The following is a 21609-nucleotide window of genomic DNA, read 5'->3' as shown; positions in this document are numbered from 1 at the left end:
CACAGTGTAATTGAGAAAGGTGGCTAAGTTTGTTCCTGCCCTAATACTAATGTAGCAAGCAGAACTTGCAGCCAGAAAAGAGAGACTGAAACGAAGTCTAATAGTTAATTCTTCATGAATATGTAGACATTCAACTGTATGAAGCATTTTATACAAATGTAAATCTAGAACTAGCAAATATGGAAGGAAAATGTAAACAAGGAGACAAGAAACAAAACCAAAGGCAAGTTAAGGTAGAGGAGACTTGATAGACTATTGTCTCAAAGAATGTTGGCTGTGAAGAGAACTGTAAGTGTAGCCAGGACACAAAGAGAACTATAGAAAAGAGTCAGGTGCATGTGCACCTCACACACAGGCAGGTCCATGTGCACTTTTACATGTAGTGCACACACAGGCAGGTTCATGTTCACTCTAATACACAGTGCACACACAGGCAGGCACATGTACATTTTCATATGCAGTGCACACACAGGCAGGGTTATGTTCATCATGTTCACATTCACACACAATGCACACACAGGCAGGTTCATGTTCACCTTCACACACAGTCCATACATAGGACTAAAATGCTTATCTTTAGCAGATGGAAATCTAACCAGTCTTGACTCAGTTTCATTCTCATCTCATCTTTAGAAAAACATTTGCATTAATTAATTAATAGGTGTGTGTGTGTGTGTGTGTGTGTGTGTGTGTGTGTGTGTGTGTGAGGGAGGGAGGGAGGGAGAGAGAGAGAGAGAGAGAGAGAGAGGGAGAGAGAGAGAGAGAGAGAGAGAGAGAGAGAGAGAGAGAGAGAGAGAGAGAGAGAGAGAGAGAGAGAGAGAAAGTGGATGCATGTGCCACCATGTGTGGAGGTGTGAGAACAAACTGTGAAAGTTGTCTCTCTTTTTCTCACATATGTGCCCTGGAAAGGGAGCTTAGGTCACCAGACTTGGAAGCATGCACCTTTACTCACTCAGCTGTCTCACTGACTCTAAGGCTTTAAAAATAGGGAGCACATATTTCTTGTTCCAAGGCACCAAAGAATATTTTTTACACTTTTCCCATCAGTTTTTTTGTTCTATCCCTTCTTTCAGTTCCTGGAGGTGAGAAGGCTGCTCACTCTTTGGATATCCTACCAGAGATTCAATACTATCTCCACAAAACACTTACAACTAATTATCTACACATATTTTTATTATTTTCCACCTTTTCATAGATAGCACATTTCAAACTGCTACCCTTGCTTGAAAAGATACATTTTAAGATTATTCCGTATTACTGTACAACATGCTATATCACTTTTAAAGAGATTTATTAAAGTTGAACTTGTACACCACACAACTCACCCATTTAAGGCTTTCAAATTAATGGCTTTAATGTGTTTGCGCAATCATGTAACCAACATCACAGTCAATTTTAGGATGTTTCATTACTTTATAGAGAACCCCTCACTTAGTACCCATAACTCCTGAATATCTCATCTTTCCCAGCCCTAAGCAACTATTGCTTCCACCACCACCAGTTCTTCCTCTTTTCCTCCTCCTCTTCCTTTTTTCACCTTTTCTATACATTTCTTATAAATGAAAAAAATAGAATAGCATCTTTCAGTTTACATAAGGTTTTCAAGGTTCACACATGTTATATCATGTAAAATCTTTATCTGAGAGTAGATGGCAGAAAGAGTTCATATGTGAAATGTGTTTAGTTTACATATCAATATATGAACACACATACACTAATACCCATATTGTGCTCTTATGTAGCAGTTATTAATTCTCATGTACTAGTTCTTATTAGGGACAGCAAGTCAAATACCCAGGTTATAGAATTACTTCACACAAGGATTTTTGGAAGTCATTCTTAATTGGCTATTGACAAGTCTAGTCTAATGTTTAAATCATATGATTTGCGGTGAACTTGAACTGCCCTTGTCTAAGTGTTACTTAACTGTGCTTTAATATTTGCTTTCTATACCAGTTCTCAGGCTCTTCCCAAAAGGAGATAAATGCACAAAGCTTACACTGCCCCTACCTCCTCTTCATCTCTCCCCATTGCAATGGAGAAAGCCATCTATCTTCCCTCAAAAAAAAATTTCATCACAGGCCTTCTCCATCCTATGCTCTTCCTTTTCAGTCCCTTGGTCCATTAATTGTCTCGTCTCATTCCCTATGCATAATTTCCACTCTCCCCCATAATCAGACATTTCCTGTCCAAAATGCCCAGTCCCAAATATCTGACTCAGAGGCTATATATTACATATAAATGCTCAGCTGGTAGCTCAGGCTTATTACTAACTGGCTCTTACACTTAAATTAACCCATAATTCTTATTTATGTTTAGTCATGTAGCTTGGTGCCTTTTCTCAGTATGGCATTCTCATCTTGCTTCCTTTGCATCTGGTTGGTGACTTCCAACTCCGCCCTTCCTCTTCCCAGCATTCTTAGTTTGGCCACCCTGTCTATACTTCCTATCTGGCCACTGGCCAATCGGCATTTTATTACAGCAATTCAAGTGACAAATCTTTAGAGAGTACAAGAGGATTATTCCACTGCATCCCCCAACATGATGCCTCCTGTTAGCATACACACATATTTTCATGATTAAAAAATTTCATGGACCTCTTATCTAGTTCTAGAACCTGATTTTTCTCTCTTCTTTCTGTCTTTTTGCCCTTGGTGATTTTGGAGAAAATTAATTTGCTAGTTATGAAGCCAGTAACACTATTAGAAACTATGAGATATTTGCTTCTTTTACCCAATCAACTTGAAATCTCTCTTGAAGTGACTTCTAGAGCTCTGACACTAAAACCAGGGATGCTCTCCTGTAGTCTGCCGCTCCAAGCTGCCACTTGCTCTTCTTTCCCTTAGCTGTCTGTCTTTAAGGCAAGAGGTCACCTTCCATTAATAATTATAAAAGTATGTATTTTTAGTAACACTCAGGAATCTGGGTAGTGAAGATGGGTTGAAGCCTCAAGAGCAAGTCAGAGCAAGCACTGGGATATGCACTGTCACATCTGGAGGGCACTTCTAGACATTATACTCCTACCACCCTTCCTCTCTGCCCTCTACCTTTTGCTATTTAGACACAGTGGTATTTTCTTTCTTTCTTTTTAATGTTATCCCCTTTTTTATAGTATTTTTATTTTATAATTAACTTAATTTCACATATCAGCTACGGATTCCCCCAATCTCCCTCCTCCCCTCTCTAACCCTCCCCTCCAATCCACCCCCCATTCCCACCTCCTCCAAGGCAAGGTCTCCCCTGGGGAGTCAGCCCAGCTTGGTAGACTCAGCCAAGGCAGGTCCAGTCCCCTCCTCCTTACACCCAGGCTGAGCAAAGTGTCCCAGCATAGGCCCCAGGCTCCAGAAAGCCAGCCCATGCACCAAGGACAGGTCTTGGCTCCACTGCCTGGGGGCCTCCCAAACAGTTCCAGCTCATCAACTGTCTCACTTATCCAGAGGGCCTGGTCGAGTTCCATGGGGGTTCCTCTACCATTGGTTCACAATTCATGCATTTCTACTAGTTTGGCTATTTGTCCCTGTGCTTTTTCCAATCATGGTCTCAAATATCTCTCACTCATACAATTCCTCCTCTCTCTCGCCAATTGGACTCTCGGATATTTTCAAATTATAATTCAATTATGGGATTTCTCTGTCTCCTGGAAACCCATCAGTCTTTTGCCATCATTCTCTGGATGAAGCGAATCTTTGTGTTGCCCAACCACCAAAGTGCTGCTTGCTCTGCTCTTGCCCAGCTTTCTGACTTCCTTCTCACTGCTCTGCATCAGAGTACATAGTTCCATTACTCTTCTGGGTTTGCAGTATTTTGAATGCGTGGTCCTATTTCTCATTTTTCACTTAAATACTGTTTCTTCTGTATTTGGTCATCTTCGCTCTGTAGTCTCTGCCATTGCTCTCACAGCATTATGCATGTTTCTGCTTACTGAGTTGTACAGTTTGTGTCTATATAGCTGTTGTATGATTGTGTTTTAATGTCCACTTCCTCCACCAATTATTAGCTGTCAAAATCTTGGCTTGTGTAACCTTGGTTCACACAACAGAGGATTGTCAGGTGTAGCATGAGCATTCAAATATGTATGTTTGATGTGTCAAAGAGATGGCAATAATGAAGTACTTTCCATGTCTGGCACTGGGCTGCTTTCACATGTGTTATTTCTCATAATTTTTATTACGGCTCCTGCCATGTCTTTCTCCATGTAGTCTTTGTCAGAACCTGTAGGGAAGAAATACAGACACATTTGAGAAATGGCTGGAACTGCAGAACTACTTATATCTCCCTGAAATAGGACTTCACAGTGTTTCCTTTATTTTCTTGATTATTATGATGGTTTCATCAGAGGCAAATACTGAAAAGCCTTCAAATCTACTTCTTCCAAAGTAAAAATCACCTGATTAGTTGCATCAAAAGTATTTCTTCTCAAGTCAGATACATACCCATAGTCCCAATATTCAAGAGGTAGAGAGGGGATAACCTGATCTGTTCAAAGTCAGACTGAGCTACATAATACAACTCCATGTCAAAAATAAAGAACAAAGTTACTCTCTTTGTGAAGTGGTAGCATTTATGCAGTGTTTGTTATTGTTTAAGACCTGGCTGTATTAATGAACAGGTACGTGAGACAATTTACTCATCAAGGATAATGCTTTGCTTTATATGTCTGTCTTGGAGAATACCATATACTCTGCATTGAACAGTGGGATTTTACAAAGGGAAACTTTCAGTACTTGTGTTGGTATATAGAGATACTTTGAGTATTGAGATTTTAGATGAAGTTGTAGAATCTGTATAGTTTTGTCAATATACTTGGAATTATGAATAAAGATTCTAGTGAACCTCATGATCTCTGAGAAAACATTTGAATTTAAACAGAAAGAATTTATTTTGGAACCCCAAGTAAAGCCTTTGCATTATATTCACATAATTAACTGAAATCCACAAACAGACAAATAGAGGCTTAAAGGCTCTGGAACACTGTACATATATGTAGATATTCAGAACAATGACAATCTCTATGGAAATTATTTGCAGATTTTTGTATAATAAAATCATTTTTATAAATTTAGGAGTATTACATAAAAGTTGATTTTGCTTATCAATTATATCATTTGTGATAGCATGTTAAAATATGAGTCAATATTTATTAGCATAATATTTTAAGCCTTCTTAAGCAATAAATATATATTCACAAAACACTGTATATAAAATTTAAGAACAAAATAGACTACAAACATCATCATCTTTTAGGAACATAGTAATGTTATGGGATTTTATTCCAGTTAGAAAAATATATTAAAAGTGTGAGAATAAGTAATCAACAGCAATGAAGAAAAATGAAGAATCTCATAAGTTTCTGAAAACATTTCCCTCTCTGTTTGAAGCATAAAATAAATGGGGGCGGGGCTTTGTTTCCAATAAGGAGCTCATGGGGAAATAAACACTGAATAGAATATTTGCTACACAGACCAAAATGCTTCATTCAAGAGCAAATGATTTTGTAGACTTCTATACTTTTTCTTCAGGGTTAAACTGCGAACATACATGGATTCATTAGAAGTCAGTCTCATTGTTTTTCTTAGGGAAACAAATCAAACAAAATCTACATAGGATTATGTTTGATGCCTAGTCTGATTTAACAAACCATAGCATGTAAAAATATATTAATTGGGTCACCTGAGAGTCACTCTAGCTTTTTCCTGACCACATAATATGTGTCCTTAGCCACATATGTCCCATTAGGATTAGAGAGAGAACTGTATCCCTAAACCTCATGTCAGCCTATATTCATTTACAATGAACTGAAGTAATAGAATTATGTGGCCAAAGCCAAACTGGTAGCTTCACACCTAAACTTCAAATTTATCAAAATGCATAATTATTCTCAGGATTTCAGGGTTTGATTTCTTTTTTTTTTTTAATATTATACTTGAACCATTGGTAGAAGCAGAGGAGTATGCTCGATGTTTGAAATTGCAGCTTCAAGTCAGGCTGTGTGAAGATTTTGAGGCTTTATGGAGAAAAGTAGCTGTCTCAGTTAGGGTTTCTATGGCTGTGATAACACATCAGGATCAAAAGCCACTTGGAAAGAAAAGGGTTTATTTGCTCTGACAACCTGTAGTCTATCAGCCAGGGAAGTCAAGTCAGAGACTCAAAACAAGGCCATGGAGGAACATTGGTCCTCATAGCTTGCTTAGCCTGCTTTTTTTTTTTTTTTTTAAATACCAAGGACCAGGGTTCACACCACTTACCACTGTGACCTGAGCCCTTCACATCAATTATCAACCATGAAAATGCACGACCAGCCAATCTTGTAGAAGCATTTACTCATTTGAGGTTCCTTCTTCGAAAATGAGTCCAGCTCACATCAATTTAACAAAAAAACTAACCACACAGTAGCACAGCACAATCCCTGGATTAAAACAGCAAGGCCAGATCAGAAGAGAAAAGGCTTTAATTTTCTTTTATTATTGTGAAAACAGCAGCACTTCCTGGCATTTTCCTTTCAGAATTTGGAGTTCAGAGGATTGATCTGCTACTGTAGGTAATTTTACTTAAAAAAAAAAAAAAAAACCCTTCTATTACACAGATTCACAATATTTTTTGTTTTGGTAGAACAGATGGTATAGACTAGAGGAAGAGACAAACATTGTATGTAAAACATTTTATTGATCAATTAAAATATCATAATTTAAAGTGTTGATTCTGCTGTGGGAATTATGCATGTCTGTAAAGGACTGGAAACGACATTTAGAATGTGAGCGGGGGTGGAATGGGAATATAGTGTGTGGTTTAAATGAGAAGAGCTATTATTTCCCCCCTTTCCCATCTCCCTCCTTGCTGTCTGTAGCTCTGTCTCTGTCTATCTGTCTTTCTGTCTCTGTCTCTCTTTCTCTGTCTGTCTGTCTTACACACACACACACACACACACACACACACACACACACACACACACACGCACACTCCAGGGAGGCAGATGGTTTTCTGTCAAGGTGTGAGGAACCTGCCTTTCTTTCCTGGATCATGCCTCCAGGCCCTTGGCAAACTGCTTCTTTTGCCTATTTTTAAGACCAGTTTGAAAATAGATGATAGTCAGGGGGTAGAATAAAGGAACCACCTGTGTGGATTTGATTAAAAAAAAAAAAAACAGCAAGCACTAAAGCTTGCAGCTCATTGAACAGAGTGCTGTTACAGGGAGGCTGGATCCTTGCTGCCAAGCACAGTCAGGTTCAGTTTTTCTAGAGGGGGAAGGATCTCTTGAGAACCCAGTGCCATTGTTTCGGTAATGTATCACCTTGACATTTACTTTCAGCCATATTAACCTTTCTTCCTGGTAAATTATTTATGCATGAAAGCTTCCACTATGTTTAGAGTATTGTTTTTGACCATATTTATAAATTATGATTGTCTATTCCCTTAAAGTTAGACAAGGCCACACAAGATAGGAAGTACTACCAGTGACTGCAGCATATTAACTTTTCATTCTGGACTGAAAATACTCTTCTCTTTTTTTAAAAGGGAGGTTAGCTCATTTACTAGAGATCTCAACGACATTAAGATTTACTTTTCATTTGGTTAATGTATTTATAGGAAAATATGGCAGCTGAGTCTGGATACAGAAACAAATCCATTATGTATGGAAGGTGCAGGCCAATGACAACCTACAAATGGTCCTTGTCTGCCCTGCTGTGCCTTGCACGCTCTTGTTCTCCCTCAGAGGCCTCATTTGTGTCCACTGTTGGATCAGACTGCCTCCCCGACAATGGAGAGTTGTAATGGAAACTGTCCTCTCCACCTAAATTATGGGGCCTGATACAGTGCCTACCATACAAACAGTGGTTCTGTCTCCCCTAAATCATGCCTGTGCATGTGACCCCATCATTGTTCTAAGATCTGTGCCCTTTGCCCCTGATCTCATGTCAGCAGGATTTAGACGAGTGTCAGGCCCTTGGAATGCTACCCAAATAGTGACCTTGATTCTTGGACTTTTCTGGGTGAAAACTGAGTTTAAATCTAGAGTTGAAATTGCATGGAATATTTTGTGATTATATTAGTCAAATGACTTCCGGTACAAAAAGAAGTCCTCGTCCTCTGTCAGCAACATCTGTCTTTACAGTTGGGTCAAGTCTCCAGTGTTTTGTTCTTGGGGATGATGATGCATTTGTACAAGACTGGACATCCTTTGTTTATATTATTCTTACATCGGGTGCATAGGGAGATCCTAAAGATGCTCCTTAGTGTTACATTTTCAGAGAATTCTTTTAAAGCTTTGTATTTCTGATTGTCTAACTAGAACATGTTCAGAAACCAAACCAAATCAAACAAACCAAAAAAAAAAAAAACTTGCTTAGCAAGAAATACTAGAATAATGATGGTGGGTGCTTAGTACTTGATGGATGAACAAGTGGTAAGAAAGTGCAATTCAGTACCCAGAAATACCACACCATGGTTGGTCCTAAGCCCCTTTGGGGGGAAAGACAGTCTTTAATTACATCTGGAACTCATTATTTCTTTTTGGAGGCTCTTTCCAGATCAGCTCCCCCATCAGCCTCCCATTGAGCAACAGAAATTCCAGATGGTTCCCTCCATATGCCAGTGCTCACTCTCTCAAGTAGGATAGATTGGTCATTGACAGAATAGGATGGAAGAGCTTCATCCAACCAGGACAAGGTAGAAAGTATTGGGCCACAGTTAAAATAGAGGCAGTCCATCACTTATACTTATTATGTGGGTTGCATAACTTTTTATGAGTGATTACTAGAAATGCTTTGAAATAATTTCACAGAAATGATGCTACTTGTAGAGACTGTGGCATATTGGTTCAAACTCACACCTAGATACAAAGATACAAGCTGTCCTTGTATCTGAGGACAGTTTGGCCTGGCAGCTTATCTGATTTGGAGCCAATATCAGCATGAATTGTACATCCCATTGCTCATGTCTCCATCATCTCTACAATTGTGATACAAGGAGAGCCCTTTAACAGAAAATATTATATGAGGTACATTTATTTCATTATTGTAGAATTATGTAATAATAAGTAAATTAGTGCATTTTCCAAACAAAAGTAGCTGGAAATAAAAAAAACACAACAGACCAGCATCCATTTAATTAAGGTATAGCATCACTTCAAATTTATAGCATTATTTTATTAATGTATTTATCATGGTAATTATACATTGTATATGTATATACTCTATAATAATATAGAGAGTGTAGTAGTATAATTAATATATCTGTATATTAATAAGAAACAACTCTCACTCATCTTTCATTTCCAACTTCTTGAAAGGTGTGGCATATTGCAGGAAAAGACAGGGACAAAAAAGTTGGAGAGTTGAATCCAGGAAGATGGAAAGTACAAAATATAAAACCCAAAGAAATAAGTACAATACTTCTCCTCTCTGAAGCTCATCCTTTCCCTCTGGCTACTGAATTTTATGTATATGTGTGCTACTTGGTATTATTCTGTGGACCTAATGTATATCAGACTTTGTTTCAGACTCCGATAAAATAAACACAATGAGGGAAGAAGCCATGTACTGGTCCCAAGCAGTTAATCTGTGTTAATGATCCCTAGGGCATTGGTTGGGACATATGGAATAGACAGGACAATTCAAAGGAAGAATTCCTTGTAGATGGGTATACAAATTCTATGCATCTGTCATATTTTACCCATGAAGTACCTTCAAAGAGTCTAGTATCATGTGTGTGTGTGTGTGTTTCTGTATTCATTCTGTGACTGAAAGAAACATTTATTAACTATGTTTATCATTTTATGTAATAGTTCTATAAGCAAACATTGATGATAGTTTGGGACACATGATGACCATTTGCACAAAACTTTAATTTTTAAAGGTCTTTACTTTAAAGAAATTTTAATCTCAAGATTGTCAACCCACTAAATATATAAAAGTATAATATTCTCTGGGTATTTCACTCTTTTATTTGAATGTTTTGAGAAGTACCAGAGATGAGCCTGAGAGCTAGCTACTTATTTCTCCATCTCGTCAGTCATCTTGTATCTGTTAATAATGTATTGAACTCTTGAATTGAAGGTATGTGTGGAATAAACTTACCAGAGACAGAAACACTTCTTTTATGTCTTTATTTTCAACAGTATAAGAAGCATTGTTCTTTTATTTTAGAAATATTTAGTTTCTTTGAAAAATAGGAGAGGAAGGACTGACTCTGTGATGATGACTTTTTAATATGCAATAATGTGTGCATGGAAATCAAACACCACATTTTAGTGTTCTGACTTGAGTGCGTAGACAGTGTTCTGGGAGTGTGGAAGAGAAGAGTTGTTTCTCCAGAGGCAGTCGTGGTGGAGATCTCTAAGGAGGAGGTGAGGAGTGCTTTATTGTCAGTTAAAATGCGGAACAGTTCCTCATATAGTGGGTGGTGCTGATGATGCCTGACCATGGACATCCTTTGAGATCTACTACTCGGTGTTCAGCTGGGAGAATTGAGGAGGGAGAGAACATGCAGAGGTTATAGACTGGGCTAAAGGTGTTATGCTGGAAGTCTGCCCGCTTGTTATTGGCAACAACTCAGTCACATGGCTTCATTTAACTATAAAGACAGCTCCTGCCTGGAGTCTAAAACTGTAAACCCAGGAGGAAGGAGGAGCCAGTCTGCTTGCAGCCTTATAGTCTTTGCCACAGGAGGGCATGGCTGGTCTTCTAGCTAATGAAACAGGCAAGGGCTAGTAAGATAACTACTGACAAGTTAATTTGCTTGGTCAGGTCCCTAAGAATGGCAGAGTACATTGTTTCCTGTGACATGAAATGAGATTATGCTAACAAAAGAATTTCTTTAAAAAAAAATCTGCACACCTGTCAGTGATTGTGATACTTAAAATTTAAGCAGAAACATTTATTTGACATCTTGAATTCATGTTGAAGTACTTCAGAGAGCAACACTTAATACTTCAGCATACATGAAATATTTACTGTTTTAAGTGAAAATGTTTTATTCATACATTATTGTTAAGATCAGGCAAAATCCATGGTTATTTCCCTTAAAGTGATACAGAAAAGGCTTTTATGAGAGGATGAAGGGAGGAGAATAATTGTTTGAAGTCACCGTGAGTTCTATAAGCATGCCAGGCAAATGGAAATCTGTACACATAACACTTCTCTCCAGCACGTACTGAGTGCACACTATGCACTCTGTATTACATTCTGGAAATTAGGGAGTTAAATGTGGCTTACTATGGTACATTAGCACCTTAATCTATTAACTCATTCCATACTCACAAAAGACCCATGAGGAAGCAGATACTATTTTTATTCCCATTTCACAGACAAGATAATTGAGGCATAGATGGATAAAATTGGTCTCCCATCTAGCAGATAGCAGAGCTGGCATTTAGAACCAAATTGTTTATCTTTCAAGGCCAAGATCTTATCTATTGTTCTGTATGCCCCGAGAGTAGTCAAAAGTGAGGACACAGGTATAATGCATAGGGAGTTCATGTCTGTATGTACTAAATTTGTACTAAATTAGGCTTGTGCTGGGGGGTGTTTGAAGATATAAACAAGACTTTTCATCCATAACACTGTTGTGTTAAAGAGTGACAAAACTTCCTAACCATGACTGACTTTCTTTCTAATTTGTTAATATGACTGCCTCATACATAGTATTTGTTCTGGTTACTGCAGCTGGCCTGACTCGGATAACATGTGCAGTTCCTGAGTTGCCAGAAGCCTGAGACATCGCTGGAGGAGAGAAGGTGGCTCTTGTTTTAGCTGCACACAGCTGAGCAACTTTTTTGTCTTCTGCAGACAGGACTATTCTTGTGGATACCGATCTTCCAGTGCTTAGACGCCTCTATGTGATGGGGACCTTAGAATTCCCTGTGGACAGAAGCAATGTTCTGAGTGTGGCGTGCTTACTCATTGCAGGAGGGGAGCTGAAAGTAGGTGAGTAAATGCTTGGGGATAGTCAAGTTCTGGGAGAAAGTGTTGTGGGAAATGAAAGGCAGCATGAATCTGCTGCCTGACGTAAGCTGGGAGGGCTAAGGCTGGGAATGCGTTTCCAAGTACATCTTTAGATGTGCACAATGGTGACTTCTTTCTCTTCTTTCTTACTGACTCCGTTGTCAATCCCATTTTGTTGTCCTCAAGGGACTCTAGGTTAGATAACCTGGGTCCAAACTTATCACAGCCTCACACTGGCTATTTGTCCTTAAGCAAATAAACACCAGGGGACCTTCATCTCCTACCTACCATGCATGCACCCTTAAGGAGCCTACCATAGGGGGATGAGATGTCTAAATAATTAGATACAGCAGCTCACATTGTCTTATAGTAGGTGTTTGATAAATATTACTTTATCAATTGGGGTGTCCATACACAAATCAATAACATGAGTTGGATTTTTTTTTTGAGACTTAAATGAACTATTTAAAAAATTACAGGTTTGGAAGGGTGTGCTCCTTGGGGCTAGTAAAGGCAAATATTCTTGCTTTGCTTTGCTGTAAAAGGTAGAGGGGATGAGTTGTTCCTGGAATCCAGACTTGTAAGTGTGGAGCTGGTTGTTGGACATATACATGAGTGTTAGCATGGCTGGGACTCAACCTGCACCTGAGAGTGTCTTACCGGAATCAATACTGTAAGCCTGTCTTTTCTCACCAGGGTTGGAAGTCAGAGAGGACTCACCAATTCCATGTTGATAGGTCAGCTGCCACCTGGAGCATCACACAGATTAGAGATGGCAGCCTAAGGAACCTAGGTACCAGCAGAAGCTCCCCCATGCAGTTGGCTTCCAGTTATCCAAACAGAAGCAATGCTCCTACCAATAGAGCCAATAAGTCAACTGACCTCTGAACCACCCCAGGCTGTTAGTCTTGGCAACTTTCTTGTCAGCTATAATTCCTGCTCTTTCTCTATGTGCTGCCTCCAATAACTGTTTCCCCAGTGTTCATGTGTATAAGGGTTCTTTTGTTTTACCTTGGGTATTGGGGCAGCCAAGTATGCCTTTTCATCTGTTTCTTAGTTAGATATTTTCACCCAATCTCTCTGTACTGGGGAATGACTGTAAATCCTGATATTTTCATGTCTGATTAAAACTCTTGTCCAATTTGTTTAGCATTCTATAAAATTCTCATCTAATCACTGATGGAAATAAATAATTTTGTGTTAGTAAAAAACTATTGGCAGCCACCACCTTCTAACTGGAGTTGCTCTTTTTAGGCTTACAATTCGTGGTCTGAAAATCCGTACCTTTGAAAGAAAGTCACACTGTGCTACTCTCAAGTTCTGCTTTAGATGTTTCAGATATTTTTATTATGTCTGTTCCTAACTTGATTTTTACCCATCACTAGATAATGGTGTATCTTTTTTCTCTCTGTTTCATCCATGTGTTTCAGGCCTAAAGGTTGCTTATTGGAACCCATCTGCCCAATCCTATGTGTGTTATGCCTGAAGGAAGACTTTCAACCCATCTGTCCACACCTACAGAAATCCCAACATGAGAGAGATAATATGGCTAGTTAGTAAACAAACTTAATAGATGTGGACATTGGCACAGTGTATTGCCAGAGCATATCTCCTCTGTGATGGCATTTGATCCAAATCCTAACTGTGGAGTTCTCATTCTTAGTGGTTAAGATTTTGAGGCAATGGATGCTGGCAAAAGATATCATCTGACTTTCAAAATCATAGAATGCTAGAATTGGAAGTAAATTTGAGATCAAGGTTGCATGTCAATACCAGAGTCAGCTACATTCTTTGTTTAGTGCTTGTCTTACTAATCCAACAGAACATATGCATGGGCACAAAGTATAACAGATGAAGAAAATAGGAAAGAAAATTGATCATTATGCCCTGGCTATTATTATAGTGGCTGATAAATGCATCCTGAGCAGAAAATCTTACCCTACCCTTGTAACAACAACAACAATATCAAATCCAAAATACAACCCCCTAATATATATATATCTTTAAAAATACTTAGTTTTAATTATGTATATAAGCGTGTGTCTCTGTGTAGGTATGTGCTTGTGGAGTCCAAAAGAGAGCCTCTGAGCTCCTCCCCTCCCCAACCAACTACTGGAGCTGGAGTTACAGGCAGTTGTGAGTCAACTGATAGGAGTGTTGGGAACCTAACTCAGGTCCTCTGTAAGAGCAGTTAGCATTCTTAACTGCAGAGCTGTTTGTCAGGCCGGCATGTATTTCTTAAGAGATGAGAAATTTTAATAAACTCTGCATCCTTTTTCTATTCTTTCACAAGTTAACTTTTGCCTTTAACTTTCCTTTTATAAACTTACTATATTTTTAATCAGTGTGTGTTTGTGGGGAGAGAGAGAGAGAGAGAGAGAGAGAGAGAGAGAGAGAGAGAGAGAGAGAGAGAGAGAGAGAAGAGGGTGGTTTTGTGTATGCTACAGTGCACTTGTGGAGGTCCATGAGCAACTTGTAGAGGTTGGTTCTCTTCTTCTTCAATGTGGGTCCTGGGAATTAACCTCACAAGGTCATCAGGCTTGATGGTAGGCTCCACTTCAATGTGTTCCTAAGTGTCATTGAATATAACATACATTGAAAGTTAACAGTTATCCACCTTGAGTAATATATAGAATTACTTTCATGAATAACATTCCTGAATGAAGAAAAAAAGTAAAAATTAAGAAGAAAATAATTCCTCAGTTGTGATGATTTCCCAGTACCATTTATACATTTCTCATTTCCTCTCTTTTTCCCCTTCCTCTTTCATATTTTTTCCTTTATTGAACAATTAGTTTAATGCCAGGCATTGTTTTGGGGTTGACTATTTTTCAGGCATTGGGACAAAGAGAATCCTGGTGTTTTTTCATTTGTTTATTTGGGAAAACAAATGAAAAAATAGTAAGATGAACAGGAATGAGATGTTTAGAATGGCAATATATGTTCTAAAGGAAACTAAGGAGGGAAATAATTTGAAGAGAGGTCTAAGTTGGCTGTTGTCCATCAGAGGTTAGGTGCTGAGTCAAGAACATTTCAATGAATCATGTAATTTCAGACCAAAGAGAACAGAAGGATCTAAAACAGTGGTTCTCAACCTTTTTAACATTGCAAACATTTAGTACAGTTCCTCATGTTGTGGTGATCCCCAACCACAAAATTACATTTGTTGCTGCCTCATAACTGTAATTTTGCTACCGTTGTATGATGTGTAATATAATATCTGATATGTGACCCAAAGAGTGTGTAACCCACAGGTTGAGAACTACTGACCTAGACCTACAGAGACTGGGCAAGACAATCTTAGCCTTGGTGAAAAGCTTAAGCTAAAGCCTCGAGACGGAAAAGTGTGCTGCAGGGTGGGAGATGGAAGGGCAGCTGCTGGACTAGAGGACAGTGTAAATTAAGCTTTTAATTCTACTCTAGAAAATTCACTGTACAACTTCTAGAAATTTCTCCAAAAATAACTGTGATGTTGGGAGTCTCTGTGATTGTATGAATCATCCCTTCCTGAGAAAATAAATAGATGGATTATTACTTATTTGTTTCAAGATCTTGTGTTTGGCAAAGAACAAAGCCATGTTCAGCAGCTGTTGCAGTTAACTTTAATACTCCCTTCCCAGATTCCAGCACTTCTGCCTCTATTAGGAAACCTTTCTTGTTTCTACCAGTAGGTTACATTCAGTCTCTTATTTCTGGCCTATTCTACCCATTCTTCTTGTCCTTATTACATTCACTTTATTAATATAATGTATTAGTTTTCAAACTATCCTCTTCATTTAAATGGTTGAGTTCTGTGCATGTTGTAAAACTTGTTAGCTTCTGGTGGTATGTGTAATTGGTATATAGATGAATGCATGGGTATGCCTAGGTCTATCCATTATCTCAGTGCTTTTCCTCCCCTTAGAACATACCTTGCTTAAACATCTAGGGATTACAGTTTAAATGTTTAAATGGCCACAATACATTTATCTCCTACAAGGAAGGAACTGAACAGGTGTGAAAACACAGTAGTAAGTTGGTGATCCTGTTAGGATCCTCCCCTTACTCCTGCACCTGCGCAGTTCTGGGTCTTCTGTCTTGTGTCATCAGTGTGCGCTGGCCACTAAGTACGCACCTTAAAAAGCCAGACATAGACTCCATCCTCTATCTCTGCTCTCTCTGTCCTGTTCTGCTCTCCCATTCCCACCATCTTTCTCTCTCTCCAGGCCTGGCTCTCCTCTTTCCCCTCCCCCTTTTTCCCTCCTAAGAAAACTCTGAAAACTAACACTGGGTTCTATCGTGACTGTGTCCCTTTCCCCTCCTCGGTAACGAGCACTGTTTATCATCCTTTCAGATCCAAATTCAGTTTTTACAATCTGTCTTGGATCAATTGAAATTGGCCAATACAATCTCAAAATAAATATTGTTTTGTTGGTTTGTTAATTTGTGTTTGTTTGCTTAGGAGCACCTGCCTGAACCCATCTCTTTCATTTATGTGTTCTCTTAAATGAGATATTGCTCGTATTCATTTACATGTATTCCTTTTATCATAGTTTTCACTGATGTCAGCAAATGTTCAATTCATTAGGAATTTTATGCTTTTAAAACTGCATGTGAATAATATTTTTTTGTAATAATTTGTAGAAAGGCTTCAGAGGTGGATAACCAGAAATAGCATATGTATGCAAACTACTATCAAAATAACATAAAACAGTATATAAATATTTTATTATTATATAAGCAATATGGAATATTGGCATTTGTTTGGATAGAAAATTTATATAAATGTATATACTTTGTTTCATCCAAATAAATTGAGTAATGCATATTCTAATAACATTTAAAAATTAAAATAATCCCTAAATCAGCAAGGCACACTGCACACACTTGTGAACCGGAGACACAGTAATTCATCATTTCCATGACTTGTCACAGTTCTATGAACTGCCTAGTTGCTTAGTAATTATACTCAGAACTTGGACTTATATCCTAAAACCTGTCACGTTCTGTTTTTAAGGGCCAGGGATGGGTACTTGTCACTGCCCTCTCACAGCTGTAGCCAGAAGCCTAAATTCATCGTTAATGCCTGGCTTTGATTGTCAAGAAATGAAGTACTAGGTGTATGGGAGCTACCTTCATTGCTTCCAGGATTGGAGCTTTCTCAGTCCAAAAGAAGGAAATCTATATAGTTTATTGCCTTCTAAACCAGCAGTTCTGCAAGACTCATTAGATTATTAAGTAATAAAAAGTAAATAAACCTGAGAAAACTATATTACATCCTTCAGCCTAAAGCCGTGATACCACTGAGGAAACAGAAAACTATGTGTGTGATGTTTGTTAAAAATAATATATCAGGGGATAGAGAGTTGGCTCAGTGGTTAAGACCACTTGTTGCTTTTGCAGAGGACCTGGATTTAATTCCCAGCACCCACATGATGGCTCACAACCATCTTTACTTCTAGTTCCAGGGGATCTGATACCCTCTTCTGACCTTGATGGGCACCAGACATGCAACTCATGCAATATGTACACGAGGGCAAAACACTTATTCACATAAAATGATAGAATAATTTAAAAATAATATATCAGCTTAAAATAAACACTAATGTCTTCTTTCAAGCAAATAGACTTTTAATGCATAAATTTACCACACATATTTCCACAAAGACATGGTTTATGAGAGCTTACGTGGACCAATCACCAGTCAATCAGGTTTCACGCTGACAGATCTTTATTCAAGGTAATAGTTGGTTCATAAAATTTTAAAATAACATTGAAGACATGTGCTTCCTAAATATTATATTTAATACTTTATGTTGTGTAAGTATAGGAAGCACAGAATTTCATTTTTGTACCTGGAGAGTTGTAATAAGGCTAATAGACTGATAGTAAATAATGTGTGCTTCAAGATGAGGTTTGCCATACAAAGATATTAGTTCTGGATGAATACACTTTTTCACAAACATCACATTTTCTTTCAATTTTACGTGTACGTTGTTAATCAAAACTCTAATAAACCTGAAAATCCTTCTGAGTAAATGTCTTTAATAGTGAAATATTTAAAAATCAATATTTTTTAATTTATGCTTCTAACTTATACATTTCTTTAATATAAATTTAAGAATCTGTCATTTTTGATAAATAATTAGCATGAGTAATTAACTGTACTTTAATATAAGGTAAATTACATATTAAATAGATAAATTCATATTTAAAAATTAACCTGTTAATTTGTGTTGAAAAATAACTTTTTTCTTCATACATGAATGCATTTTTTAAATCAAATCTATCCTCACTCCATCCCAGTTCCTAGTGATTCCCTCCCACATATCCCCTTTCAAACTTCACATCCTCTTATGTGTAGGAAATCTTCGTTTTAACACAATTACATAGCTGTCTTTGGGAAAGATGAGAGGGAGATCCTATGTAGCCCATGGCTTCAGGTTCCCTATATAAGCAAGGCTGCCTCTTAAAGCGTATTCCTGCATCTACCTCCCAAGTGCTGCTGTTACAGATGTGTGCCATCGTGCTGGGCTAAACCTCTCATTATGAAATAAACATTTTGATTGAATTTTGGTCAAAAAGCACGTGCTCTGTAATTCCAATACTTTAAAAAACAAACTCGGTTAAACTTAAAATTCAGATGTGGTCGTATATACTTGCACTTAGTCGATAGAGGCAGGAACATTTGTAGTTCAAACCCATCCTCAGCTATACAGTGAATGGAAGGCCTGACTGGACTGCTTAAAACTGTCTGAAAAAAAAAATAATTCTACCTAAGTATTTTTAAGCTTTCTTTTTCATCATTGTATATCAGTTTTTATCTTGCACAGGTCTGAAAGAAATTCGCATTCATTGTTTATGGATGCTTTCCCATCTATGGTTATTATGCCAAGCTTGCTAATTGTCTCGTGTATTACCACAGTGTTCGTAGTATTTGTTTATTATATGAGCAGATGTTTGCCTTACCACTCTTATTATCCATTTTTCCTTTTAGTTCCCTAGATTTCTGCTTTCTACAATTGGAAGCTATACTGCTAGGTACATGTATGTTTAGGATCATTATAACTTACTCACATTTTTTTTATTACCATAAGGTTTCTCTTTATTGGGGTTTTCTGCAAGGAAGTTGGTCTCAATGAACTAGTTCACCATTCTTCTATGAAACATTTGAAAATTACTTCTTGTGATACACTGTTTTTTAGCTCACAAAGAAAAGAAAACAGGCAAAAGGCACTAGTGTCACAGTCCTGAAAGTTTTAAGGTAAAATATGGTATGTTGCTATAGCTAAGAGGGGTTACTTAGCCCTGATTTAATTGATAAAGATAGATATGGATCAAGATGGACTCTGAAGAGTTAGCTGTGAAAAGGGGCAGTCGTGGTATTCCCGGCAGAGAGAGGAAGAACATGTGTAAGGACTTCCTGTGGCTCAGCTGCGGAGCGCTTTAGCAAAGGTGAAAAGAAGGAAATGAGCATGAAATAGAAACAATGCTTCTCCTTGCCTGCTGTTTCGAAGCATTTAAAAACACTTGCCATGATTTATAAATTACCCTCTGAAGGACTTTGAGGATTTACTCATCTTTGTCCATATGGAGTGCTAAATGTTTAGTTCAAATTTCTTAATATACAACAAGAGGCATGGCCAGTTTTATATACTCCAATTAAAGAACATAGTAGATTTTAGAAACTAGTTAAGAGTGGAGCCAGGTGTGGGTGGAAACTTAAGGATTGGAAAAAACAAAAATGATTGTGAAAAGAAAGATTTGAAAGATTAGAAAATAATCCTGAATGCATTTGTTGACTCCAAGGTGTGGGGATTCAGGTTGATAGTGGAGGCTTAAGTGTAAACTAGGCTTATATTTGATTCTATCATAGAGATTTAGCTAATAAAGTAATAAAAGCTCCATTTCCCTTTTTCTTATGGTTTGGACATTCATGGAATCCATTTGTACCATATCCCCCAAATCAATAATGGTTATCTTTGGTATACCAGAACTTATTTTCTTCCATCTCCCCAGGTGATTTTAACATCTGGAATCAATTGTTCTCCCCCTCCATTGCCCACCATCATGCTAAGTAATAACAAGTATGCTTTACTTCTCCCTTAGCCTTCCAGATGTCTTAGAATGGTATTTATTAAATCTAAGCCCAATGCCACTAAATAATAGCTATGTAATTTCTGACTAGTTACATAAGCTCTTCCTGCCTCAGTTTCCTTGTGGGAATCTCTACAGTCTTCATTGAAGACCTATGAGAATGTAATGAAATCATGTATGTAAAAGTATCAACAATGTCTTTGCAACACAATGACAATTATCTCACAAGATATAAACTTCAGGTTTCAAAGCAGCTTTGCAAAGGTAAACCAACACACTGATGCTTCATCTGGGGTACCCTGTCACAGAGCCAGCTACTCTTACTTACTGGTAAAGTTAATGTTGAAAAGAACATCTATCTCCATTGAGAATACGATTGAGTACAGCAGTCCCGGAAGCTTCACTTTCACCAGCTTTTACCAATCCAGGAAGCACTGTATGTTAATGTTAGAATAGTACACATTTCCTTCTCTTGCCTCTACTTGATTGCTAAGTAGTTCTAGCCTCCATCTTTCCCTTTCCCATGTTAACAAAAAGATTCCAAATCCTGGTCGCTTCAGATTCTAAAAGATCACGGCAGGCTGACTAATTTTGCCCAGATTTTCTGTGAAGGCTCCACATGTGCTGCCGTTTTGGGGTTGCATAATTGATTTAATCTCTGATTTTAGAGAAATGCGCAACTCTTTTTGTGGGACTCTGCATACATTTCTCTAGGGCAAGAAGTGTCCTACTTTTCCTCTCTGGTATCTGTTTAGTGCTAGGCCATTTTTCCCCCCTGTAAGACTTTACCCTCCATGAAATAAATGAAATCACAGTAGGAAAACAGCTTACTGGACAGACTTAAAGCAGCAGGAAAAGAGTCACATCAGGCACATTTGCTTAACAGTACCCAGTCCTCTGTTTCCTTCCACTTGCTTTCTTTGGTCTCAGAGGATACCTTCATTACTCCACTAAGGCACTGTGGCATCTATACAGAACTGGAGATTGCATTAGTGTTGTAGCAGATACACCTCAGCCATGGGTTCCAGTGCTTACTCCAGACTCAAGTGCTGTGCAGATTGAGTTGTCTCTCTGAATCTTGCTGTTAACGCTTCTAACAGTAAATGGCTGGAGAGGATGATCTGAGGAGATCTGTGTAGAGAAACCCCCAAACTTACACCAGGTGCACAGGAAGTCCTAACAGGGTTGTGGGTGTGGGAGTGTGGAGTGGTTTTATGCTGCCCGAGAGAAGAGTAACCAAAATGACAAGAAGGTGATTTTCACTTTACCAATTATTCTATACCATATTTGGCTGTCCCATTTTCTGTTGTTTTCAGGAAACTGGTAAACGGGAATGTCTCATTTGGTAGTAGATGATTATGGTGAATCTGCTTCCATAGGCTATATAGGTTGAGGAGGACTTTTATACTGGTTATTTCTTCAACAATGAATTCTGTAAGAACAGCCTAACTTTCCTAGGTCTATATTCACTAATATTGTGTTAGCAAGTCTCTGATCATTCATCAAACTATAAAGAACATGATTGTTCCCTCAAGAGACTGTTAGAAGCAATTCCCATCTGCTGAGTGTCATAGTCTTATGTTTTCTGTATCCC

At 38.1% G+C, this 21609-nt stretch overlaps 1 protein-coding gene across 11 annotated transcripts in view; it reads left to right on the top strand.

Annotated features, from left to right (window-relative positions):
* The window catches only part of Pkhd1 (PKHD1 ciliary IPT domain containing fibrocystin/polyductin), a 483551-nt gene that overhangs the window by 300387 nt on the left and 161555 nt on the right, over window positions 1–21609 (top strand). For all 11 annotated transcript variants that reach the window (XM_076557889.1, XM_076557888.1, XM_076557887.1 and 8 more), the window contains one exon: window positions 11784–11921. In XM_076557889.1, coding sequence (XP_076414004.1) covers window positions 11784–11921 — 138 coding nt within the window. The remainder of the gene's footprint in view (window positions 1–11783; window positions 11922–21609) is intronic.

This window comes from Peromyscus maniculatus, chromosome 21 (assembly GCF_049852395.1).
Source record: "Peromyscus maniculatus bairdii isolate BWxNUB_F1_BW_parent chromosome 21, HU_Pman_BW_mat_3.1, whole genome shotgun sequence".
NCBI lineage: Eukaryota > Metazoa > Chordata > Mammalia > Rodentia > Cricetidae > Peromyscus > Peromyscus maniculatus.
Note: the sequence above shows the minus strand (reverse complement) of the source record. Positions and strands in the feature narration are given on the sequence as shown.